The 26,899-nt window shown below is 31.8% G+C and overlaps 3 protein-coding genes and 1 long non-coding RNA gene across 4 annotated transcripts; 1 reads left to right on the plus strand and 3 right to left on the minus strand.

The window, feature by feature from the left end:
- Nucleotides 1-545: 545 nt before the first annotated feature.
- On the plus strand, nt 546-6,372 carry LOC146141277 (small ribosomal subunit protein mS27-like). The gene is made up of 9 exons (XM_083391880.1): nt 546-658; nt 1,326-1,542; nt 2,199-2,389; nt 3,339-3,521; nt 3,981-4,082; nt 4,684-4,766; nt 5,147-5,242; nt 5,436-5,693; nt 6,146-6,372. The coding sequence occupies exons 1-9, from the start codon at nt 580-582 to the stop codon at nt 6,356-6,358; spliced, it is 1,422 nt and encodes a 473-aa protein (XP_083248006.1). The 5' UTR covers nt 546-579; the 3' UTR covers nt 6,359-6,372.
- A 6,721-nt stretch (nt 6,373-13,093) lies between these two features.
- On the minus strand, nt 13,094-17,233 carry LOC146141278 (uncharacterized). Its single transcript, XM_083392866.1, has 9 exons — nt 17,220-17,233; nt 16,922-17,070; nt 16,275-16,385; nt 16,009-16,194; nt 15,830-15,898; nt 15,718-15,771; nt 14,597-14,678; nt 14,121-14,256; nt 13,094-13,786 (listed from the first exon to the last, which is right to left on the minus strand). The coding sequence occupies exons 1-9, from the start codon at nt 17,231-17,233 to the stop codon at nt 13,709-13,711; spliced, it is 879 nt and encodes a 292-aa protein (XP_083248992.1). The 3' UTR covers nt 13,094-13,708.
- A 59-nt stretch (nt 17,234-17,292) lies between these two features.
- On the minus strand, nt 17,293-18,340 carry LOC146141279 (uncharacterized). The gene is made up of 2 exons (XR_014501312.1): nt 18,205-18,340; nt 17,293-17,869 (listed from the first exon to the last, which is right to left on the minus strand). It is a non-coding gene; the product is annotated as an uncharacterized LOC146141279 (long non-coding RNA).
- Nucleotides 18,341-18,546: 206 nt separating this feature from the next.
- LOC146141280 (serine/threonine-protein kinase/endoribonuclease ire-1-like) lies at nt 18,547-20,372 on the minus strand. The gene is made up of 7 exons (XM_083391883.1): nt 20,247-20,372; nt 19,989-20,089; nt 19,623-19,767; nt 19,364-19,420; nt 19,108-19,258; nt 18,791-18,996; nt 18,547-18,726 (listed from the first exon to the last, which is right to left on the minus strand). The coding sequence occupies exons 1-7, from the start codon at nt 20,295-20,297 to the stop codon at nt 18,571-18,573; spliced, it is 867 nt and encodes a 288-aa protein (XP_083248009.1). The 5' UTR covers nt 20,298-20,372; the 3' UTR covers nt 18,547-18,570.
- Between the last annotated feature and the right edge of the window lie 6,527 nt (nt 20,373-26,899).

Raw genomic sequence — 26,899 nt, forward strand, 5'->3', positions numbered from 1 at the left:
CAAAAATTAATTTTGGTGAAATTTGAAAAAAGGCTAGAAATAGCAAAAAATTCAGGCCGAACCAGTTTAAGTTGGTTCTAACCGGTTTCCGGGTAAAATCCGGTTATTTCCTGTTGAAATGATTTAAAAAAAAATTGTTTAATAAAAATTAATTTCGGGTATTTCTTCCTAATAAGACATTCATAAAAAAATCAAATGAAGTACAAGGCAATAGCCATGGCAAATTTACAAAATTAAAAAAAAAAAATTGTGCAAATTGCATTGTTTTGTCAAATGGGTAATATCCTCATAACTTTACAAACAAACTACTATTATTTTACTGGTTGACAGCAGATAGTTTCAAATTATTTCGATAAAATTACGAAACACATTGAGCTATTAGTTGATTATTGCGCTAAACTATGAAGGTAATTTTAACCATTAAAAACTAGTTTTAGTATTCTATGAACGCTTTTACAAAGGTGATTCCCCGGGTGGTTTTACCACATGTGCATCAAAACAGAAATTTAAAGCAAGATGAAAATTTATTATAAACTTCATAAAAAATAAAACTTCATAAAAAATCAATAATTGCCGAAAATGGCATCAATAGTTGCCAAACTGTGCACGTCAAGAGTTTTTAGACAAAGTTTTATCCGGAATACGTGTCTCGTCTTAGGTAAGAAATGCGTTTGTAATTTTTTTTTTACTTTTAACAGTTTTTTCGTAAATACTACGATTGAATTCGTTTGATATGAACATGTTTAACACTTTATAAATTTTCTAACTGCATTTGTAGACCATTTAATAAATTTATGAACCAATAGTGATTTTGGTATAAAATGCACTTTTACTAAACAATTTACAGTATACGTGATCGCGAGCTTTTGAACGTATAACTTGTAATAAAACTAAAAAACGCCCTTAGAAAAGCTCATTTCTCCATTCATGGTATAAGACTTACATTTGTTTATGATTTAACTAAGGAATAGTCTTATGCCCAGCTTGCTCATTTACCAAACTTCAAAATTTTCACGACCGTAACTAGCTTTTATCAATAAATCATATTGTAATTTAGTAGATCCGGTAACAGTAGTGCGAATTTAAAGTTCAATAATTGGGCAAATTTTGAAGTTCGGTAAAAACTACAGTGCTGGTCTAAAATCCTACCACAACAAACATTATTTCAGTTAGGGTTTGGGCGGGTTAGGCAATATTATTGCACAAATAACCTACCCAAAATAATAATAAGATCATTCTTTGTTGCAAACTAATTCTATAACTGTTTACCGAACTTTAAATTTCAAGATTTAAGAAACTACAATTTTTCACATGTATTCTTGCAGGAAACCGAACATTTTTGTCGGAAAGTTACGGACGAGTTCCGCTTCTTGAAACCCTAACATCGGAGGCAGCAAACGTATCGGATCTTCCATCGCAATGTTTAAAAATAGACAGATCTATGGAACGCAGTTTCAACGTCACTTCTTTAATGATCGATCGAATCATCCGCTCAGTTCGTTCGTCACATGACGTCGAAGCAATGAAATATTACCTCTACAAGTGAGTTGGCTAAACAACATAAATGCAATGCACTAAATTTATTTATATATCAGGAGAATTTACCAATTATTTTGTTTATTATGAATTACAACATTTTAGTTTTTTTCCATATTTAATAAACTTATGCGCAAGTTTAATTTTGCATTTAAGTACACAAATTCTTTTTTAATTTCATACATACAAGCAGGTTGAAAAGTTTGTTCTGTGGGTTAATTTTATTGAGTTAATAGAATTAACCCACTCAGCCTCGGTCCAGTAATATGCATTCTGCTGCACAACTTGATTTGTTCAACCCAAGAAACTTTAAATCTTGCTTTTTTGTTTAGTGCGTAAATTTTAGCAGTAGCTGTATAACAGCTCTGCAATTTTAAGCTCTTTAAAATCTCTCAATATCGTAAGTTTTCAGTCTGGTTGTAGATTAGCCTACACTTTGTCCAGCTAAAGTTATGTGTTTAAAATACATTTTTTAACTATTTCTAATTGTGTTGTCCTTCTGTACTGCTTTGTTTGAAAATATCAACTATGTTTAAAAAAGGGCAGCTTTTTAATTTTAGGTTCAATTAAAAACATACAAATTTCTTAAAAAAATCTTTTAATATTTTTTTATAAATTCGTCTGGCAAAATTGTATAAAAACTCTTTTATATCAATCTGCAGCTTTCGACATTCCACCAATGGTTGTTACTTACGGCCGTGGACCACATACGTCTTTTCCTTAAAGTGTCTCGATTTAAACACGGAAACGTGGCTTGAAGTTTTGAACAACAAAGCCCAGTACGGAATATTTCCACATTTCATCACCACCAATCAATTTCTGGACAAGTTTCTTAAACAGGATGATATGAAAGGTTTGTATTTTACTGATTTTACAAATTGACCTAATTATGCTGATTTTAGACAATTACATATAAACTTAGTGTTACTGCTTGTCTGTCTGTAAATGTTATTGTGTTACTACTGCCGTAATCGTTGGTCATAAAGCAACTTCCGAGGGGCTAGATCACAGATGTCATTAAACATATATGTTTGTGTGTCTTCATTGTTATTGTGTTGTTTGTCATGCTTAAAACCCAACACATTGTTTATAGAAATGGCACAAATTTCCTACAATTAAAGGAGTTGAAGTAAATGTACCAAGAGGTACAAGTTTTCATAATATGTATGATAACAACTTTAAGGATCTAATAAATCCTGGGCCGTAAATATAACATCAATGCCAAAGTTCGTACAGAAGTAGATATCAGTATGAATGTTTCGAATAACTTTCATATTGTATATATTTTAAAATGGGATTGTATAATCTTACTACAACTTCTAACAATTCTGCAAAACATGGCAATACATGTGCTTTATTGTGCATAGGTTCCGTTGTATTATTATGCATAAATCTGTCTAATATTTTTTAACTTTATCTAAGACAAATGCTCTTAAATAATTAATTATCATAACCTGAGTGCCATATTTGCACAGAGTGACAGTTAGAGCACAAACACACTTCAAAAATAGACTAGATAGTTTTTTAAATTATGTGTTGTATAATTGTCTGCTGTTTCATAATAAATCACGGTCATCATAAATCGGCATTAGTTTATCATAAATGGGTACGCAAACAAACAGACAGGATTAGATGAACTGTCAAATAATAGTTTATGTAAATTTAAACTATAAACAAACCGACTCCATTTAGATTCAAGCCCAACTTCGCAGCCCTGGCATAAATTTTTACCCAAACAAGACAGAAAAGCTGCTGTTATATAATAGTTTTATGTATATTTTTAAAACTATAAACACTTTTAGGTGCGATGGAAATCGTGAAGCAGAAGTTTCTTCTTGAGCTTTTGGGCCAAAAATCCTCGCAATCTCTCGTCCTCAAATTTATCACAAATTATTGGAAACAAAACACACAGGAAGGAAACATTCTGCCAGAGTTTGAAGACCAAGAAGTAAAAAGGAACTTGGCAGCTTGCATCTTTATTATAGGTAAATAAAATGCATTTTTTTGTTTAAATAATCAGCTACAATTATGAACAGTAAAGCAGTAAAGATTTTTTAATTGGCCATGTAATTTTAATTAGGCCCTTGATATTCTGAGACTTTCCTATCTTGGTCAAAGTCAATCATTTAAAGGTTCTAGTCATTAAAAAGAGAAATATATTTTCGAAACAAAATAAGCCATCATCAGTTTCTTGTTAAGAGAATCTCTTTTAACTGACTAAAACTTTTTAATGACTAAGACAGGAAAGACAAACAACATTTATAATCACAAACAGCTCTTCTGGTAATTGTAACTGTAGTTGATGAAACATTGGTTAACAATTACAATTACTGGAGAAATTGTTTTTTAATTATTATTACTAGGCCCGGTAGCAACAATTTGTATAAAAAACATTATTTACGATTCACTACAAACCAAAGTTAGCCATGATATGTATTTTACAGGCAAACATTTATCCAACCCAAGCCTAGAAGTTGCTGGTCTAAGTTTACTCGGAAGTATTGAGAAAGAACATGGAATAAGAGCAGTTTACCAAGAACCCTGGGGTAAGTTGTTGTGGCTTGTGGAAATCACAACACTTTGATGAAATCCACATTTAGTAAGATCTTTGGTTTGTTGAATAATTTAAACAAAAATAAGGTTCTTAAACAGGGGGGGTATGAAATCACATCACAACACTATTTCATACATGACTAAAATTTGTGACCAAACCTTACTTATTTTTCATGAAAAACACTTACAGCTGAAAAAATGCCTTTGAGATAAATAAATAAATGTATATCAAAATTTTAAACTAAAACTATTAAGGGCCGTTTACACTACAGCTGCACTCAGCCAAGCTGGGGATAAAAATCGCTCCAAAGCGTATTTTTTTCCAGGTGCACGGAGCTTGAGTTTAGCAAAGCATGAAAAGCTCAAAACAATAAAATTTAAATTCAAATTACGCTTTGCTCAGCTCAGTGCAGCTGTAGTGTAAACGGGCCTTTGATCCCAAGGCAAGTCAGTTTACCAAAACAGTGACTTTTAAAAGTCATCACAACACTGCTGTTTGCAATTTGTGATTTTATAAAACCCTTAATGCAAACAAAAAAAAGTTTACAAGTTAATGCTAGAGTTTAAAAGCAACAATTACTTTTGTTACTTTAGGACCTTTACTATGGGAAGAAGGTTATTTGCAAAAAGCCATAAAATCTCTACAGAACGCTACAAATCCTGTTTCACAAGAATGTGTAAGAAAATATCTTTATTTAATTATATCATCTTTTGTTTTGTAATTATGACTCAAGATAATATCAATTTAAGCCAGGGTCACCAAAGTGCAGCCCACAACATATTTCCTTAATGAAGATGAAATACAGTTGACATTTTGTTGAATGCAACATAAACGAATTTTCGACGAAGTTTCAAACTAAAAGACAATTTCTTTAGGCGCGCCACAGTTTTTTGTTTCATAGTGATTTATATTTCCTTGGTATAACGATAATTAGGTTAATAAAGTCCAACTCCTGCCTAAATCTATCTTTTTATAAGCATAACCACTTTTGTGTGATGTTATTGCTAATTGTAGATTTTATGTTCCAATGGGAGTAATGCAATTTATATTTCCCAGGTTGATATTCTGAAGCAGTGCATTGGTGACGAAGACCCTTTGTTGGATGAAGTCAATGCGATTTGCGAAACGCTACAAAACACAAACATGATTTCGGTGAGACTAAAGCGAGTATAATATTGTGTAACACAGTCCTTCCCAAAGTTTTCATTCTGCTACCCCCCCTAGATTTAACATTTTTTGTAGGTTTCTGCTTTGACCCGATGAAGCACGGTTGTGGGGAATTCAATACAATTTGTTTTAAGGTTTTTTTTAAGTCTCTGATTTTATTGAAACTTTTTGTTTTCAGGAAAATGATGAACTTACAATTCAAGGAGTCAGTGACAAACTGATCGGCGAACTTGACGAGTTTGAAAATGAGGATCACGATTTTCTGCAAAGTGAGATGAGCGGGTGGATCGAAGAACGAAGCGATTTGTACGAAATCGAACAAGAATTAATCGAATCGAAGAAGAAACACAGGGATACTTACCTGGCGAATCAGAAGCTGGAGAAAAGTGCACACCAAGGCGCTATCGAGGAACTAGGATACTATTTCCTGGATAAGGTAGGTTGTATAGTTGAAATCTTTGGTGTATAATATATTACAGCAGTGTTTTTCAATCTTTTCTAGTTGGTATCACTTTAGTGGCTTTTTACTGTTGTTAAATACTATTTAGTTTGAAATAAAATATGTTTTACTTATAGGGATAAAAACTGGTGTATTTCCCAAAGCTGATAGGTTGAATGTACCTATTAGAGTGTTTGTAACCAATATTCCTTAACCACTGTATAAATAATTTTAATGCATTTAACTTGAGGGCAACAATGTCTATAAGAACAACAGAAAATGACTGTTTTTTTTTAGTTTGTAGACACTGGTTAAAAAAATAATTATTAAACATGAAAACTTAATTTTGTGATCAATTTATATTATGCTCAAATCCGGTTTAAGCAAACACTACATAAAACAGTAAATTGTAATTCAAATTTAATGCCTTGATAATCTTAATATTTTAGGGAAAAAATAAAAAGGTGAAAAGTGTTGAAGATCACTTGAAAGAAGATTACATCGAAGGTTGCTTTCTTGACCTTGAAATGGTTGAACTTTTGCGCAAAAAGAAAGGAATTGTGAAAGACCCGATTATTCATATTCCGAGAATAAAAGAGCGAAAGACCAAACAACCGAGACAGCGGAAAACTGAAAAAACAAAAATAAAGCAAAGGAACTAAATTGTAATTTTTTTGACGCGTTTTATTAAGTTGTAATAAATTTAATACAAAAAATGCATCATCTCTATGTTATACAAAAAAGGCAAACCTTTAGGCTATTTAAAGTTAGCATTAGCATTTGGTGATTATTAATATATGCCACTTAAACAGTGTAACTTTGACAATGATGTCGTTAAACTTTAAACAGCACAACATAGCTTAAATCTTTTTAATTAAAATGCAAAAAGGTATTTACATACAAAAACTGATTGTGGTTCTAACAATATTATCAAGGGCCAAATGGAACTGAATAGGCTAAAAAAAAATATTCTGCTTCATGCAAATAGTCCCAAATGTTTTTTGTTGGAGATGAAGATTATTTTACTAAAAATACCAGAAAAATGCAATTTTGCCGTTAGACATACTGAAATCATTGAAACTGGCCATGCATGGCAGCCAGATAAACACAACCTGCTTAAGCAAAGTCTGCGACACCTTTTCTTATATTAAAACATTCGACAATGCCCTGGGTGTCTAAAACCTAAAAAAAGTTGAAAATCAGGGTTAGGGTTAAGACATTTCCGTTGTCTTGGCATGCATTTGTTGAAGTAATATTGTTTTTTTGTTTTTTTTATTATGTTGGCCACAGCTTATTTTTGTTACATTTTAGGGTTGAAGTGACATTGTGTATGATTTCAAGCATAAAATATCAAATATCAACAGTATCTTAAAGTAAGGCATACAATATTTTGATGAAACAAAAAGTACAATGCCACTTTTTATCAATTTTTTGAATTACATTACGCATATTCAGCAAAAGCAACAGTAAAAATGGGGCAAATAAAAATTGCAGATGCATACCGTTAAAGTTTGATGTTTAGATAGGGAAAAATGATAAGACTGTCGGAAATCTAATAAGGTAAACACAAAATACAAAAAAATAATAATAACATATTAGGCATTTTTTATATTATACTAGAAAACTACAACTAAAACATTCCTATACACAATGTGTATGACCTGTGATCAAGGTATTCTGGAGTTGTACTGTCCTACAATAACGGCATCCATATATAGTAAACAAGATGCCTTCGGAGAGGATTACTGAATTCAGTTGGTGGGGTTTCCTATGAGGACTGGTCATTTTTCTTTGAAAAGAAGGATCTATGCCAGGGGTGGGCAAACTGCGGCTCGCCGGCATATTTTTATGGCTCTTCTGGTTGAATTGCAAAATTCAAAAAAAAAACTGTAACGGCTACCAAGAGAACGGTTTATGAACGTCTTTCTTTTCTGATTTAGGTTAGCATTTCGTTTATGATGTAACACTAGACATAGAATCCAAAGAGTTAGTTAACAGTAAGTCAATGCAATTTCATTGCTATGGTTTCAGAGATTATCAAATCAAACAATTGAAAGACTTATATTGATAAATATCGTGCGTGTTATTTTGCTATTACCGTTATTATTATTGTGTTAAATTGGTGCCGTTTTGTTATATTACAATTCTGTTGTTATTGCTGAACTTACATTATTTACCGTTGTTGTGTTGAAACAATTTTGTGGCTCTCTGGTACTTTTATTTTCTGCAAATGACTCTTCCATTAAATACATTTGCCCACCCCTGATATAAACAATCCAATATAATTGATATGCAAACAAAAAAATATGCCATACGAAATAAAAAGAATCGAGCTGGGAAACAAATTGTGTCCAGGCTAGAAAAACAACTAGCCTGTGGTGAGGTTTCCTATGAGGAATAGTCATTTTTCTTTGGAAAAAAGGACCTATGCTCTTGAAAAGGGATATATATATTAAAAGGCATGCGTTGGTTGGTAATATATTGTGTAGTTGACTATAGGAATTTAGTTCTGGACTGTTTATCAAAATGTGAGTCACTAATTTAAAAGATTCCTTGTGAGTCATTGTTAAAAGACTCTTATTTTAGGCATGTAGTCAAAACAGAATACATTTACACCACAGCCTAATGCAGAAACATGGGTAATTTTCTGTGAAACAGGTCGGTGTCATAAACATTCGTTAGACCACGATTCCACAGATGATAAGTTTTACCATGATACTCCATCACAATTATGTGAAATCAATTTGATTATTCAATTAAACCAATATCTCTTACCGTAGGCCTTAATTATAAGAAAAAACAACAATAAGAATAGAACACTATATCACAGGAATGTTATTTAGGTATATTTAGGAACTATAAAAAATTGAAAATTCAAATCTAAGCAGTTCTCGCACAAATTACATCACATAAAATTTTAGTTCAACAAAACTAGAAACAATTATGATTGGGTCACTTTCTGCAAATTTTGTTCCTCTATTAAGTGTAGAATGCAAAATATCCTAGTTTTATCTCTTATTAACAGTCGTTGCGGTTGTTACAATAAGATGCATAAATTCCACGCAATTAAAATTTAATGACCTACATAGACCTTTCTGGGGTTGGTTTTGGCTTGAGACTAGAAACGGTGGCCCATGCCTGGCCTTTAGGCACCAAAGGGAAGTACGCAGCTCTAAATTCTTTTTCCGGAAGTAAACAAGATATCGAAATTTCTACACATTACTCAAAGTAACCTAACTTAGCCAGCAATCAGATTTAAAAAAAAACATTAAAATATTAATTAATATTCAGCCTTTTATAAAATGTGCCCTAAGTGACTTTCATAGGGTGATAGCTACGATTTGGCGCTCTTTCACTATTGTACGTGAAAAGTTATGCAAAAAAAAATAACAATAATACCGCATACCACAACGCTTATTGTTTGGGTTAGGGTGCGGGTTAGCGTTTGGGTGAGGGTGGGTCAAGTAATATTATGTTTATTATTAATAATAACTTGACACCCTCAACCAAACGCTAACCCGCACCCTAACCCAAACAATATGTGTTGTGGTATGCGGCATTTTAAGAAATTTTTTTTTTATTAATTTTTACGTACAATAGTGAAAGAGCACCTACGATTCTACTCTTCAAAATGAGATATGACTCGACCACCAATTATTCAACATCCAAAATTTTAAATCGGGCCAAAAGGCAGATGTCCCATAACTCGAGAAATAAACAAGATTTTTAGTCAAAATTGTTACACATCACTCAAGGCAACCTAACTCAGCCAGCAATATTAATATTTAGTCAGGCGCTGGTCTAGAATCCTACCACAACGTTGAAATGATTATTAAGCAATGCATAATATGTGGGTTAGGGTGTCGGTTAGTGTTTGGGTGTAGGTAGGTCAAGTAATATTGTTTAAAACTATTACTGGACTCACCCAAACCCAAACGCTAACCGGCACCCTAACCCAAATAATGTCTGTTGTGGTAGGATTCTAGACGAGCGCCTTTAGTCATATTCGGCCTTGAAATTAAAATGTGCCGAGTTTAAATCGACATATAATCACTAACGGGTGCAAGCGTTCAATAGCAATCCGGTAAAAATTTCCTCAAACTATTTACCCGTTAAACAAAGTAATTTAAATCGATTTCCAAAAAAATATATTAAAATTATGCAAGCGTAAAAGAGCAATCCGGTGAAATTGCAAGTTTCCTAAAATTTATTGACAAAAAATAAAATTGGGAATTTCCCTTTTTAATGTGTTTATAAAAATATAATTAGACGTCTCGACTACAAGAATAGTTGACAACAATATTAGTTATCATGCTGTAACAATTTAAATATTATCATACAGCCATTCGCATATTTTAAATAAACTGTTTAATCGAAACAAAGTTGTTATTTGTTTTCATGAAACCAACTTTTAGATGAAGAAATGCTTATAATCTTGACGTAATCGTTTTCGCGCTCGACTTCATAGAAATCAGTTTTATAAACCAGTTTATACTTTTACCCAAGGGCGCACCGGTTGGCCTTCGAACATCGTGGCGAACTGGCGATGTTTTACTTGTTAAATTCAAAAAACAAACTTAGGCGGAAAAAGCGTACAAATGAGCGCCTAAAATCCAACAAGTTCTAGGCTCACTGGTTTTTGTTCGCCTGTCCCAACACTTATATATCACCTACTCAAGTTGAGTCACCATTACATACTTTTTGGCCGACAAATATTCATGGTTTTGCGGGACTGGCATTGTCACTGCAGCCGTTTGGCAAGCTTTGGCCGCCAAAGTGCTTTAACAAAAAGGAAAGGAATGTAATCAGGCATAATTTGTAAGCTTTTGGCCGCCTTTTATGCAAATTGTCTTCACAAGAACAAAACTATTCCACATTCCCACAAATTACACCTTACAAGCAACTAAAACAACTGAAACTAAAACATACAGAGATGTCATTAACTGCCTTGAATTAATTTAATAACCCTGTCTGGCGTTATCTGCCAAAACCATATTCATATTGTTTTGTATTAAGTGTACCTTCTTGTTGTGCCTGCTTATATATTAATCTCTCATGTAAGTAAAGAAATCCATGTTCATTAAAAAATAAGTTATTATTAAGATTCAATTTTGACCACAAAAACATTTTCAAATAACCAACAATTAAATTTGTCACTGCATTATCATTATAAAATTATACCAAGGATAAGAAGTTTAAAGTTCACCAAAGATTTGACTGACGTAATGATACCACGCTTTTGGAACGTTTGGGGTAACGCTTGCAAAGAATATTTCCCGCATAATGTATTAAATTACTGCCGGTAAGGATGTGCATTAATACAAGAGAAGGCGGGTAAGTGCATAACTGTACGCTTTAAAACAAATGGTTTGAACTTTAAGATAAAAATCAGTGAAAAACAACACAACATGATTTTTTGGACTCCAGTCATAAAACCGAAATAAGAACAACACAAACGTCAGAATAAGACATAGTTCGGTACAAGACCAAAATACGACTAATACCTATCAGTCGTAATACGAAAAAATCGGATTAAGACCTAAACCGTCCGAATAACAACTAAATGGCCAGAAGCAGGCCTATTCAAAGGTGCCAAAACAGCGACGCCCTTGCGGCGCCGGTAAAACTAGGGCGTTCAAACGTCGACACCAAACCGGCCCATGCTAGACCGACGGCCCCCGATTGTCCCATACCCTCTATCTACAGTTTCAGGCGTTATTTTGGCCATTTAGGCCCTATTTCGATGAATTTATAACATATTCCGACAGATTTATATCTTATTACGACGGTTTACCTATTATGTCGTTGGGCTTTATAATACTCTGGTATTGTAGATTATTGTGCTTTAGATATGGTTGCTTTGTAGGTTTAATGTAAATTAACAACAATTAAATGTAAATTAACTAACAGACATTCTATAAAACAAATTTCAAGTAGATGCTGACAATAATATTAAAAAATACAATTCAAACAAGTGCAGCAAAATGCATAGGTATAGTCGTTGTCTAGAAAGGTTCTTTCTTCGAATGTGTGATGGCAATTGGAAGACATCTGTACGTTCTTCTTAATCAACTGCTCGATATTATACTGCGGGTGTGCCTGGCAAAGCAAATTGCAATTCTTTATATTTGTTTTAACTTTTAGGTGATAGTGTTGAGTTAGTTAATGAGTTAATGTAGCAGAAGACCAAAATTTGATCGCCCTTATTAGTGCTTCCGAAGCTCGCTAGGCTTATTTTATGTTTAAATTGAAAAATACAACCCATAGCTCCATGTAGCTTGAGAAGCGGCGCGTTTCTCACGCAATTAAAAAAAAACTAAAACTTATATCGTTGGTATTATGAGTTCTGTTGGAGGGAAAGATTCTGTTGTTGCAAAAACATACCAAGCTGTTAGTTCCATTATGATTAAATCGATGAAACACCCTGGTTTTATCTGTGCGTTAAATTCTGAAAAACTCGCAGCTCACAAAGTTGAATGGACTTGCCTTTGGCCCAGCCTGTCGCGTCTTGATGGGTGCTGCTATTTTTGTTCACTATCTTTCTGTTTTGTTGATGTTTGCGTAATAATGTAATAATAATTAAATATTACAAAAATTAGAACAAAAGGTGAGTGGTCTACGATGACACAGACATACTCGCAAAGTTACCGTGTAAATATAAGTAACCGGGTGGCACAATAAAAAAAAACAAATTGTATAAGATTTCGTACAACCGTGCTTTATCAGGTCAAAGTAAAAAATCACGGTTGTGCGAAACCTTGTCGAGAATTCAAAGGTGTAAACATACCAGCCTGTCAGTCGCCCCAGATGTCTTTACATCCAGCTATTTCGGCCGCTGTACATCGGTCACTTGGCTCGAAGCAAAGCATTTTCTTGATAATCGCGAGGACTGCGTTTTGCTGCGTCGGATTCAGGTCGACCATTAAATCTGACAAAACGATTAAAAACTGTTTTGGTTAAGCTCTAATATATTTTTTGCTTAAGTGATATGGTTATCTATCTTATAATAATACCTATACGCAAACTATTGAAGGATGCACTTCTATTTTTTGTCTGATCGAAGCAGATGGTTTGGGCTAACATTAATAATTAGTTAAACAAAATTACGGATTAAAAAATTGCCTAAACATATTTGTTGTTTACCTTTTAACTCCAATGTTGGTTTATTTTGTTTGCTTATATTGTATCGGTGACCATTCATGCCTCCAAAAGGATGACCTTTTCCATTGGTTAACACAAAGTACCACATTATTCCAAAACTGAATATGTCGTAGGATGGCATCTGGATGTGAGTTTTAATTGTAAGTTTTTTGTGTCTTTCTAACCATAAGTATTACAACTGAACCACATTATCAATAGAATACTTCTGTCTTGTTTGCTCAAATACTTACAAGTTTAATATCAGCGACCTTTGTACAAGATATGGCTTCAGGAGGCAAATATGCTTCACTGCTCAGTTTAGCGATGTTATGAGATGCAGTCCGGTTCAGCAGTTTTTGGGCAACTCCAATATCTGATAGTTTTACAACAGCCTTCCCGGTTTCGTCAAGTGTTAATAGGAAATTATTCGGCTTGATGGCACCATGAACTAATATAAACATGTAATTTCAAGTTGATAGTTAGGAAAATAAAAACAATCCTGTGCATTTAAAAGTCTGCCTAATAAAAAAAGCCATTTCGATAATTCTAAATGTGTAGTTACATTTATTTGAAATCAGCAAGAAAATTGTTTTGGTTGGTAACCACACTATGTGCAGATGCCTTGCATATTTAAATAAAAAGTTTTCACAGTTTATATTTACTTGTTACTTTACCTGCTTTGGTCGAGTGGAGATACACAAGTGCTGACGTCGATTGACGAAGAATCTCAAGAAAACCAATTTTTAAAACATCAAAAACGTTTCCTTTGCCAACTTGTTCTTTTTCTACATCAACCCATTTACTTGGCTTCAAAATATACTGAACACATACAGCAGATAAGTATTGTTACCAGCTTTTTTTAGTTATGATATTCATGTTATACGTACATTGTCGACTGTTATGTAGCAAAGTTCCATAACAAATGCAATCTCTTTCTTTTCATCAGATTGCTTAAAAAATAAAAATTTGATTACTTTTTCAGCAGCCGGTCAAAAAATAATATTACATCCCCAAAATATTAATATTCTGCGGGTTTTCAATGCATTTTTCTAGATCTCTTTAAACTTTTGTGGATAAAACTATCTTTAAATTACTAAAAACTTGTAAAATAAAAACTTATAAAACTTTCATATCAATAATTTTTATGTCGTTGAATTACAATTAGTGAAGTTTTTGCGATTTATTTACAAACAAAGCAAAGAAGGAATCATAATTTAGTTGGTCAAAAGTATAACCGCCAAATCAGATGCATAATTGTGGTAATCTGATAAAAGATTAACTCACCACAGACAAGATATCATAGAAGCGGACAATATTTGAGTGTTTAAATTTTGCGATTGAATCAACTTGTGAGATGTTATAATGCTGAGGAATAAGTATTTTAGCACACACAACGTCATCCCCATTCAAACTATAAGCACTAAAAACAAAAAAAAGTATGTTGTAGTAAGATAACTGAAGCTTCAATTTACAAATGCAAATTACTTTTTTTAAACATGGGTAAAGGTATATAAGTACCAGTCATAAAATATGCAGATAAATAACATTATGCTTCTAAAAACAACTTTGATTGTGCATATGTGAGATGTAAAAACAATACTATTTCATTGTTTTAATTACCTAAAACAAATGGTTAAATAAAAAGACAACTGACATTGTATATAGAATATATATGGTTTGAATATTAAGCAGGTTCACCAGTGCAATATATTTTTAACAGACTTAAAAAATACTGCTTGCAATGATAACAAACTTCTGACACATAAAGGTTAGCAGTCTTTCCTTTGCTGAATAACTTGTGCAATCTATAGCGTCTGTTGAAGCTGAATTCCGCCAGATTATCTAAAATAACAGAAATGAATATAACCAATAACCATAGAATTTGTTATATATAGTTTTACTTGTTTTGTTGTTTGATTAGTATTTGTTACTAACAAACATTGTTCGTTTTATACCCAACAAAATACCAGGCGTTGTACAGGTTAAACAAAATATTTACCAGTTTAGTTTTAAAACATAGAGCAACATTGTAAAACAGCAAAAGCGGCTGTCCCTAACTTACTGCTTCCCGCAATAAGACCATTATCTTATAAGGATAAAGCATTTAATTGACTGGTGTGGAATAAATTAATTACCGCAATTATCTATCTGACAGTAAAATTTCAATTAAGTTTTTGGTATTTAACGAAATTTTATTAAATCTTTGTTAAAACAGTGCAAAACCTTTATACAACATAAAATGTAATGTTGTGTGCTGTGTCTGAAATAGATAAACTGAATGAGCAGCCTCTGTTCATGCATTTATAAATAGGGAAGACGCTAACAAGCACAGTCTAATTTTACTCAAACCATCAAGCTGATGAATCACTAATAAGAAATCACACAAATCTTTGATTAAATGTCACAGTATTTTACGCAATGAAAACCTGTGATATATATTGATCGGAAATAACTAATAAACGTCAAGTCGCTGCAGCAACAGTTCGTGATATTCAATCAAATACGTAATCCCGGTACCAAACTGAGTCTACAGGTATGTTTGAAGAATTGGTTACGGTTCAAACTGCTGCAACAAACGCGACATTTTTCAAACTCTTTCTTAATTTTGCGTGGTTGAATAGATTCCATTAACGTTTATCAGACAAAATTTCACAAAATTGACAGTTGCTTTGACCATTGGGCGGCTACACCGCGCTATACTTAGCCAAGCACACAAAACAAACTACAAAGCGGAATGGCGTCTCTAGCGAGCGCAATATTTCAAATAACTAGAGTCATTTTGTTTCTGTCGGAAAGTAATTTACTTTCTTTCTATTTAAGCCTCTCGCTTGAGAAGGAGTTCCTTCGCGCAAATTAAAATACATAAAACATTAAATAATACCTCCAGTAAATTCACTTTCTTGTTCTGAATCACACCAGGATTCCATAGAAATTTCTAGAAGTAAAACATGTTTTTACGAAAATGTGAATGTACATAAAATTCTGGGATATACCTTCGGAGCGTTCGGGTATTATTGGTATTTCCTTTTTCTTCAGTTCTTCAACAGCAGAATGAATTGTTGCTATAAATAAACAACAAATGGTTAAGAAACACTTACAATCCTTGATAAAATTAAATGTACTAAAGCAATTCAAGAAACAAAATAAATGTGAATCATCAAAACGCACTTACTAAAATTGTTTGCTTCAAGCCAGCAAACACACACTCTGTATTTCTGTTCCTCGATGTCATTTCTGTAATTAAACTCAACAACTGGTAACTTGTCTCCTTGGTACAATTTCTTGCGCACCAAGTCTTTCCAATTTGCTATGTCATAGCTGCGAATGAACTCATATACAAACAGGGCACGGTTTCGACCTGAGGGATTTCATATTATTTAATTATTAATTTAACGTATTTAATAATTCTACAAATAACACAATATTACGACGTCTTACGTTTTCGAAGTTTGGTGAACTTGATTGAAGCAAATAAACCTTCTAAGGAAACTTCTTGTCTTAAAACTTCTTTCCTGATGGACTCAAAGATTTTACTGTCAGTGTTCGAACCTGAACATATATGAGAAAAGTTTATTAAAAGTACTGATTAATACTTACTACGTTGTCCTGTTTTTTGGTCATGGTGAACTGTTACAGGATTTTGAATAGAGTGGCAGATTTTGAATCAGTGGTTCTCAACTTTATCGGTTCGCGTGCTACCTCCTTTTTAAGTTTCAGACTAAAAAATTAAGGAGATATGTTTGCCTTCCTTAATTTGGGCGGCGGTCAAAACGTGACCATTTCACAGATTTAATAGAAATAGTACTTTCCAACAGAGCAATGTGATAAATGCTAATGCCTAGGTGTTATTGGTGAATGGACTAGAGATTTTTTCAACATTTATAGCTGTGTCTGTTACAGGCTTAACACAAATAAAAATATATTTCCACAAAAAATACAAAACATAACACAATTGATTACAAAAAAAAATATATGCAAAAACACATAAATATATAAAATCATATCTATATAAAGTAACGTTGACACTTCTAAACACACCTTACCTACATGTTTGCACCAAAAGCAAGCTAAACCACTAAAATCACTTAGTGGTTTGTTTGCTCGGTGTTTGTCAATTTCCAAATCATGAAAACCAAGTTTGCGCAAATACTCGGACCAATTGTGATAACCAACTTGTGGTTCTTCGTTTGTTAAAATGTCAACAATATTTTCTTCCGCCTTACTTAAACCAACACTTTAAACAAAAAATTGTATTTTAAAGTAAATACAACCTTGTTAAAAAAGGGGTATGGAATAAACGTATTTTACATAAGTTTAATTCGTTCTAAAAAACCAGAAAGAAAATGTTGATTTGTTAGAAGCAGTATTTAATGTTATACTCACCTCGTTGCAGACATGACCTTTCTTTCAGCTTGATAAACCAAGAGAACTAATAGTTAAAAAAATAAACAACAAGCTGTAAAAAATAAATAAAAAAGATCATAACAATGGAAAACAATGTCAAAAAGTAACTAAGCACATAGCATAAAATTGCAGTTTGCAAGGCACAAAACAGAGCATACAATAAAAACGCATATTGCGATTTCAGCAGCATTTATCTGTATATACAGACTAGTAGAGGTCGTTGTTTCGAAATGAACTAAAAAAATACACATTTAGTTAATGAAGCTATAAGCTCTTATAATATGTAAATAAATTTATAACACGGAAAAAAAAAAGTACAAGTGTAAGTTGAAACAGATCATGATTAAATAATAAATAAATCAATAAAGACTCGATTAAAAGCAAGTAAAAGTGGAAGAGAGTTAGGTAAAAACCAGATGTTTTGTAATTTGCCACATTTTCAGCAACAATAAAAGGCAACAATATATTGAATCACATTAATTAATAGAACCATGACCACAAAATAATGACATCTGTGTGTTCTAATAGTTTTCTGAGAGCAAAAGTTATAGATCTTCTTTTTCTTTAAAAAAAGGCTTTCTTTTCCAGACTTCAATAAGATCATTGTGGGGCTTAAGGTAGTTGTATTTCTGTAAATTAAACATCATTAATTGTTATGATAACTTATTTGTTGAATGTTTGTGCTTTAAATTTCCTCATGCATCATTAAGCATATAAACATTGCTATAATAATTATATTTAAAATGCAGAAGGTGATAACAATCCCAGTAAAAAAGTCTTAATTTTAAATTTCTTCAAAGCACTATTAATTATAGAATTTTAAAGTTTTTTTTAAAGTGCCAAAAGTTTCGAAGTGCTCTAACTGAATGAAATACAAAGAAATCTTAGTGATGTTTACAAGCGAATAACATGGAAAATAATTATATTTTTTACAAAGTTACCAACAATATATAAAGAAATCTACCTTTTATGAGCAACCATCAAAAAAGGAATGGCTGCTAACCACTCCGATGTCACAGCGCTCCGTTGGTTCAAACTGGAGCATTTTGCCAATTAATTCAAGAGCTTCATTTTTCTTCTCATGGGAAATTACGCAGTCCATATCTGGCCAAGGGATGGTAAGTAATAATAATAAGTAATGTTATTCAAAGTTAAATTTCAAACAATAGTGGATGCATTGATATAGTGGACCAGTAACCTTCAGGTTAGGCTTTTGATTTTATGGGCTCTAGTTCACCACAAAGAGTGTGCAAGCAAACAAATTTGTACAGGAAAATTTTAATAAAAGACTTTTGTTGAATATTACATTGCTAATTTAGGCAAACAAAAATTACAGATTGAAAAATTTACCTTGTGGCTTCAGTGTGGGTTTATTTCGTTCGCTCACATTGTATCGGTGACCATTCATGCCTCCAAAAGGATGATTTCCATTGGTCAATACAAAGTACCACATTATTCCAAAACTGAATATGTCGTAGGATAAAGTCTAGAATAGAAAAACAGATTTCGATTAGGGAATGAAGATAAGCAAATATCATAAAAGTACTTACAAAATTTTTTTCAAAACTATTTCCCTCTTCATCTGTTTCAAAAGCTTCAGGGGGTATATACATTGCTGTGCCATAACCACTTATTTTTGCACTTGATTTCACTTCATTCTTTTTTTTTAGACTAATTCCGAAGTCGCCTATTTTTACAATAGCTTTCTCAGCTTTCTTTGTAACAAAAAAGTTGCTTGGCTTTATGTCTCTGTGAACTAAAACAAATTTGTTAAATACAGTTGTTGCTTAAATTAAAATAATACAACAAATTACAACAAGGGCCCATATGCAATGAGCGGGGTTTAGATAACAACAAAAGTACTTACTAATGCCTTCAGAGTGCAGACATTGTAATCCTAATGTTGATTGTTTCAAAATTTCCAAATGGGAAATGGGCAAATAATGCTGAATGCTCCTTTCATCAGTTACCTCTTCACCTTTTTTAATATCAATCCAGGTTTGGGTTTTTTTTAGGTACTAATACAAAAACGCATTGTTGTGAATGGCTTCGGATAATTGAATATTAAACATTGAAAAAAGCCAAATGTAAAAGTTTAATTTGGTCTATATTTTAATACATACATCTTCAACTGTTGTACAACAAAGCTCCATTACAAAGGCGTAAGATTGATCGGAATCCTGAAACACAGTAAACAATTTCCTTGAAACTATTAATATTTGCATAAAATTTTGCTAAAACTATTTTTCTTTTTTCAATTCAAATCTAAAATAAATCACCTGTAAATGTTAATACTAACTACCCTGAAAAGAATTTCCTAATGACTTTTGAAGTATTCGTTTTATATATTTTTGCATGTAAATCAAAATAATTAATACTCACCATTGACCAAAGGCCATAAAAATGAACAACGTTTGAATCCTTTAAATCTAACAACAACCCTTCTTCATTAGGGCTCTTACAAATATTTTTGTTAATGATTTTTGCACAAAGTGGTCGCTTTGTTTCATCACTTTTTTTGTGGATCCTAAAATCAAGTTTTGATTATGGTATTAAACTCCTAATATGTCAGCAGTATTAAACTCCTAATATGTCAGCAGTAGATTTTAGATTGAACACATCAATGTTAATATGTTATGTTAAAAAGATTTTTTGCTGATATAACTTTTTATTAGAAAGATTTGTAATTTTTTCAATATTTTTCACATTAATACATTTCATCTTATAGTAGAAATTAAACAAACTTACATATAAACCTTTACAAACGATTTATCATCATAAAATGGCTTTCCCTTCAGTGAGAAACGGTTATTAAAGTCATCTTCATTTTGCTTTGGTTTTATTTGGTCCTTGAAAAGAAGAAAAAAGTTTTTTTGTTTAAAAAACATTCGACTTGGTACCGTGATACGGAAATATTACCGTTTTAACAACATAAGCAGGTGTTTCAAACAGAAAAAAATATAGACATATTTAAATTATATCAAATTAAAAAACATGTTCCTATACTTCTCTCGTTGAGGGTTCAACAACTGCATCAGATTGTGTATTTAAACTCATGCCACTGTTAGGTAGGGTTCCATCCACATTTAGTTTCTAAGATGAAAATATCTGCTGGTTGGTAGTCCTCATGTTCTTTGTGTATATTCGTTTATAGAAGTAGAACCACTATTGCTATAAAGCCCTATGTCAGATGCAAACTGAGATAGTTATGGCAAAATGTATTTCCATTAATGACAGTTTTTTTATTTTACTTTTTATTGTGATGCCAGTCACTACACTTTGTTTAAAAAGTTTTTTTTCCCAATTTTAATGACTTTTACAATAATCTCGGCTAACAATGTCTTGCCGATCCCGACTTTATGTTTGTATTTTAAGATGGTCATAAATAAATGCGATTTATTTTTTGACTAGATAAACTATTAATGCATGGATTATGACAATAAAAATGAATGATATGTAAATGTAATAACTTTGAAACTTTGTTTGCCTATTTGAAAGGATTGACAGTGTTGTTATATTAACCAAGCTACATTTTACTTGTGTTTGAGGACCTTAGGAATGTTGGATCAATAAAAAAATAAACTTTCTGATTAAATACACTTACATCCACAACTGTGCTTATTAGTTTGCGTAGCTCTTCATGGTTTTTTTGTGATACTTCACCCTGCAATTGTTGCCCTGCAATTAACTTTTGTAACAGTTGATTCGAGTTTTCCTCATCAAAGGTCGATTGCCCTCCCTGTGGAAAATAGACACTTTTTGAAGTATAAATATAAATAAGTAAATCTTTATAAAGATTTCTAGAAATAGGTACTCTATATTACAAAGACAACTTTTAGGATAATTCCCTTAAAACAGCATGGAAGACGAACCCTGGCTTATATTTTAGTTATGAAAATGTCAACGCGCCTTTATTTAAAAGTTTAAGACTAAACATTTACAGTTTAATCAACTGGAAATAATTTTAAAAAAGGTGTGCCTTTTTACACTTTACCCTTTTAACGAGTAATGTATATAAATAGTTGGAAAGAAAACAATACTTTTGCTGAGTAAAAAGTGTGTTAAAATAAATGTTTTACATTTATTTTTTGAATTCGTTCAAGTTAATCATGAGTTTGACTACCAAGACCCTAGATTATTTTTTAATTTTAAATATTTGTAATAATTACATTCGCAAAATAGGCTGTGTCATTTTGCAAACTAGTTTTGTGTCTAAACCGAAAACAATTTTATTTTAGGCCACTATAAAGAAACAAATCATTGGGAGTAAAATCATTCTGCAAATGACAATCATTGGTATGTGACTTATAAAAAATTAGAAATTATATATATATATGTATGTAAGTGCGTTAAATAACTTATTTACACTTACTTGACTTGTAGTGGGCTGTTGTTCCATAGTTGCATCAGTTTGAGTACGTGAAGTTCCACTGTTGGGTTGGCGGTTGTCAGCATTTAACTTCTAAGTTTAACACAGTAAAACCTTACAAACTTCTATTTCTATCAGGCTCGTAAATGTTTATACTATTAAAATTAGTTGCAAAAGTTTTGATATTTAACAAAGTGGCCACAAGTAACAGGTCTTGTTAAAGTAAGAAAAGACAGAATTATCGTAAACTATTGATTAATAGTAAGTCAAATATTAATAACAAAAAATGCCCATTTTTTCCACTGATGCGAAGAGAATTCTATTATGAATAAAGACCAAGCAGTGATGAAATAAAATGAGCTTAACTTTTTTAACTAGTTAGGAAGAAGTATTGCTATATATATATATTTTTATATATACGTTAAAATAATGTCTTCAATGGGTGAATTTCCTGCTTTCCATATTATTTTCTTGTTTGAAAAAACAAAAATGTCAAAAACGTTTTTAGTCTTCGGCTCAAATTCAAATCGGTTCATTTCCAACAGTTTTCAAATTGCACCCTTAAAATCACCTCAACTTTTTATGAATTTGGTATTTTGCGGGTACTTTATGAATATTCAACTTGTTAATTAAGCATATTGCAGATACAATACCTATATTTGAATATAACTAAGTTTTTTTTTTTAGTTTTGTTAGTATGAACCACTGACATACTCAAATCATCTCATATTGCCCTAAGTAAGACTTGAGTTTGACAAACAAACAATTTAATACCAAGATAAAATTACAACTAACTTACCGAAGAGCCGTCCATAGTCGGTCGGTTCTCGCTGCTGCTACTGGGTGAACTGTCGTTTGCATTTTCTTCACATACATCGTCAGCGCTCTGGTATATGGCAAAGTATATGTGATATATAAAAAAAACAAAAAAACGAATTTATCTTATTAAGCCAAGCACGCAACAGTTTGTGTAGCAGTATCAAACACAAAAGTTCTGATTTTCAGTAAATGCAATAGCACTTCACAGATTAGTAGTTTGAAACTACCGGATTTTTTTTCCACTGATGCCAAGAGAATTCTATTATGAATAAAGAGCAAGCAGTGATGGAATAAAATGAGCTTAACTTTTTAAATAGTTAGGAAGAAGTGTTGGCTGCAAAGACCAGATTGCTGTGCGAGATTAAAAGTATAACTTACAGGATGATGTGTTCCAGTGGTAGTTGAATGCTGGCTGCTGTTAGATGAACTTTCATTTAAATCATTAACACTTTCATTGTTATCCGCCTGAATTAAAAATAAAACAAATAATCACTACTATTTAAGTCAAGATTTTTTTCATGCACACACTGAAGTACTGAACTTGATGAATACCAAATTTAACATGTACAATGCCAAACATGTTGTCAGTGTATATAAATATAAATAAATGGAATAAACTAAACAAACCAACAATAGAAACAGTTTTTTTCTACTTTTTGACTAGTTAGACAAATTGATATTTTCTTGGATGTTATTTCATTCACTAATCTTTTCACAAAACTACAACAACAACAAATATAATTGCTTTAAAGTAAGTTTAATACATATAAGTAAGTAAGTAAGTAAGTAATGTTTATTTTTCCGTTAGCGCTTAAATTAAAATACACAAGTAAGCTATGACAAAAAACAAATTCACGCGCGATACGGCCAGAGCAGCGAAGGGTCCAATGGACCACCTTCCAGTCAGCTGCACGGTATATATAATATAAATGTTTATCTGGTTCAGTGTACTTTTCCCAGTCTTACAATAAAGTGGCACAGAAGTGGGAAGAAGTGCATACATTTAGTTAACCTTGCTTGAAGAAAATTATATTAATGGATTACGTTTGCAGGCAACCTTTTTTACTTTTTTGTTGTAGGTATATAACAGTATTTCGAGCAAAAGTGTGTTGAAATAACTTATTTACACTTACTTGACTTGTAGTGGGCTGTTCCTTAGTTGCATCAGCTTGCGTACTTGAAGTTCCACTGTTAGGTTGGGGGTCGTCAGCATTTAACTTCTAAGTTTCACACAGTAAAACGTCACAAAATTATATTTATATTTGACTATCACTAAGTTTCTTTCTTAGTTCAGTTAATATAACCCACTGACATACTCAAATTATCTCATACTGCCCTAAGTAAGACTTAAGTTTGACAACCAAACAATTTAATACCAAGATATAATTACAACTAACTTACCGAAGAGCCGTCCCTAGTCGGTGGGTGATCGTTGCTACCACTTGGTGAACTGTCGTTGGAATTTTCATCACATACATCGTCAGCGCTCTGGTATATGGAAAAGTATTTATGATATATAAAAACGAATTATCTTATAAAGTCATGCACATATAACAGTTTATGTAGCAGTATCAAACACAATAGTTCTGATTATCAGTAAATGCAATAGCACTTCACAGATTAGTAGTTTGAAACTACCGGATTTTTGTTCCACTGATGCCAAGAGAATTCTATTAAGAATAAATAGCAAGCAGTGATGGAATAAAATGAGCTTAACTTTTTAAATAGTTAGGAAGAAGTATTGGTGTATTGTTGGCTGCAAAGACCAGATTGCTGTGTGAAAAGTATAACTTACAGAGTGATGTGTTTCAGTGGTAGTTTCGCTGCTGTCGGATGAACTGTTTTCCGAATCACTAACACTTTCATTGTTATCAGCCTAAATTAAAAATAAAATGGTGAAATATTGAAAGCCCGGTTCATTAAGATTTTTACAAGCCCACCGTTAAATGTTTTAACGAGTAAAACATACAATCATTACTAGTCAAGTCAAGAGTTTTCATGCAAACATTGAAGCACTAAAACTGATAAACACCAAATTTAGCCTGGACAATGCCAAACATGTTGTCAGTGTATATATATATCAATAAATTGAATAAATTAACAATAGAAACAGGTTTTTTTCTACTTTGTGACTAGTTAGATAAATTTATATTTTCTTGGATGTTATGTATAATTATTGTAAATGCTTATTTTGTTCAATTTACTTTTCAACTCTTGACTTCAAATGCAGAAAGTTAACTTCTTAATTCGGCGATAACAACTTGAATATATTTAGTCATAATTTACACTTTGCCATGTGTTTAAAACAAACTTCTTTAAATTACATATTTATGTAATGTTTGGCTAAATAAGAAATCCTGAGTGCGCTGTTTGTTTGATAGGTACTTGAAACTTAAATATATAGTAAGTAGGTATGCCTAAATTAATATTTTTTGGTGAATATGTGATATTTATCTATTGCACCTTCAGTTGGAATTTTCTATCAAAGGACTGTTAAAAATGTAATAAACCTAGCTATTTTTGTAGTGTAACACTGATGCCAAGAGAATTATATTATGAATAAAAAAAAAGCAGTGATGGAATAAAATGAGCTTAACTTTTCAAATAGTTAAGAAGTATAGGTATATTGCTGGCTGCAATGACCAGGTTGCTGTGCGAGATTCAAAGTATAACTTACAGGCTGATGTGTTCCAGGGGTAGTTGAATGTTCGCTGTTCACAGATGAATTTTCATCGGAATCATTATTGTTAGCTACCTAAATTAAAAATAGAATGGTGGCATATATTTAAAGGTTGTGTTTTTGTGTATACATTTTTGTGTTACATTTGCCCCTTATGCCCCCGGTCCACTGATGCCAAGAGAATTCTATTATGAATAAAGAGCAAGCAGTGATGGAATTAAATGAGCTTAATTTTTCAAATAGTTAGGAAGAAGTATTGGTATATTGTTGGCTGCAATGACCAGATTGCTGTGTGAAATTCAAAGTATAACTTACGGGATGATGTGTTCCTGAGGTAGTTGAATGTTCGTTGCTGTTAGATGAACTTTCATCTGAATCATTAACACTTTCATTGTTATCCGCCTAAATTAAAAATAAAACAAACAATCACTGCTATTTAAGTCCAGTTTTTTTTCATGCAAACATTGAAGTACTGAACTTAATAAATACCAAATTTAACCTGGACAATAATATATAAATAAATGGAATAAACCAACAATAAAAAACAGTTTTTTTTTTCTACTTTGTGACTAGTTCAATAAATTTATATTTTCTTGGATGGTATTTCATTCACTAATCTTTTCACAAAATTACAACAACAAAAAAGATAAATGCTTTAAACAAAGTTTGATACATATATTTAATGTAAGTGTTTATTTTATTCAATGTACTTTTTTCAGTCCTATTTACCATCGTAAGAAACATGTAACTAAAATGCAAGCTAAACCAAAATTTAAAATAAACTCTATATCTTTCATTCAAAATTTTATTGGTAAGAAAAAACAAGAATAATTAAGCATCTTTCATGTAAATATGCTTTTGTGTAAAAGGCAATAAAAATAATAACAAAATTTATATATTTTTAGATGGTAACACTGAAATTTAGTTTATTTATGAAAAAAGCTATTTTTATAAAAAGTAGTGAAAATTTAAAACAATAGTGAAATATTCCAGAATCTTTATCAATTTGTTTGTGATCCTGCCAAATTAAATAAAAATGTTCAGGTTTGTGATGTATGGGTTTGGAGTAAACATGACTAAACTTTAAGCTCAAAAAAAATTATAAACATGTGAAACATCTTTAATATTTTGCAGCACAATTCGATAAAATTAGTTGTCCTTTTTAGTCAATTTATTATATTTTATTCAAATTATATTAGGAAAGCACTAACTTTGAATGTTTTCAATGTTTAGCAAAACAGTTTGTTGTGTGAAATTAAAGGTCTAACTTACAGGAGGCAAATATCCAGTGGGCGTTTCATATTCACTGTTGTCAGATGAGCTAACATCTGATTCTTTATCACTTTCATCGTGGTTTGCCTAACATTGCAAAATATGGAATTAAACCAGCAGTCTTTTTTTTGTCGCAACCCACTTTGTAAAACAAGGGCGGCTCCAGGATATTTGTTTTGAGTTTAAAGGCATCAGAATAATGTCAAACTACAATTGTTCTTTAAAACACCAGTTGCTTTGAACGAACTCGTACAAAGATATGAAGCTAAAATCCAGTTAATTAGCGCATAATGTAAAAAAATTGCGTTTATTTGGTTTTATTTAGCGAAAAGATTAACACTATATCTAGGAAACACAAAAAAAGTTTACCAATATGTAAAACATACCATAAAATGAAGAAAATATGCGCGAAGCAGAACAATTTTCGCATTTACATACAGTTAAAGCTGGCAAAAAATATATTTTTACAGGCACTCTCAAGCGGGGCTCAACAACGCTGACACAATAAAAAAATCTTAT

The sequence above is a fragment of the Ascidiella aspersa genome, chromosome 6 (assembly GCF_963924565.1).
Source record: "Ascidiella aspersa chromosome 6, kaAscAspe10.2, whole genome shotgun sequence".
Taxonomy (NCBI): domain Eukaryota; kingdom Metazoa; phylum Chordata; class Ascidiacea; order Phlebobranchia; family Ascidiidae; genus Ascidiella; species Ascidiella aspersa.

Coding starts and splice junctions, on each gene's coding strand:
- LOC146141277 (XM_083391880.1), top strand. CDS start 580: ATGGCATCAATAGTTGCCAAACTGTGCACGTCAAGAGTTTTTAGACAA. Junction 3,522..3,980: donor AGCTTGCATCTTTATTATAG/GTAAATAAAATG, acceptor TGTATTTTACAG/GCAAACATTTATCCAACCCA. Junction 5,694..6,145: donor GATACTATTTCCTGGATAAG/GTAGGTTGTATA, acceptor TTAATATTTTAG/GGAAAAAATAAAAAGGTGAA.
- LOC146141278 (XM_083392866.1), bottom strand. Junction 16,386..16,921: donor CCGAGCAAACAAACCACTAA/GTGATTTTAGTG, acceptor ATATATGTTCAG/GTTCGAACACTGACAGTAAA. Junction 14,679..15,717: donor AGAAAGTGAATTTACTGGAG/GTATTATTTAAT, acceptor CTGTTATTTTAG/ATAATCTGGCGGAATTCAGC.
- LOC146141280 (XM_083391883.1), bottom strand. CDS start 20,297: ATGAGTTTAAATACACAATCTGATGCAGTTGTTGAACCCTCAACGAGA. Junction 20,090..20,246: donor TTGAACCCTCAACGAGAGAA/GTATAGGAACAT, acceptor CTTCTTTTCAAG/GACCAAATAAAACCAAAGCA. Junction 18,727..18,790: donor ATAGTTTTGAAAAAAATTTT/GTAAGTACTTTT, acceptor TTTCTATTCTAG/ACTTTATCCTACGACATATT.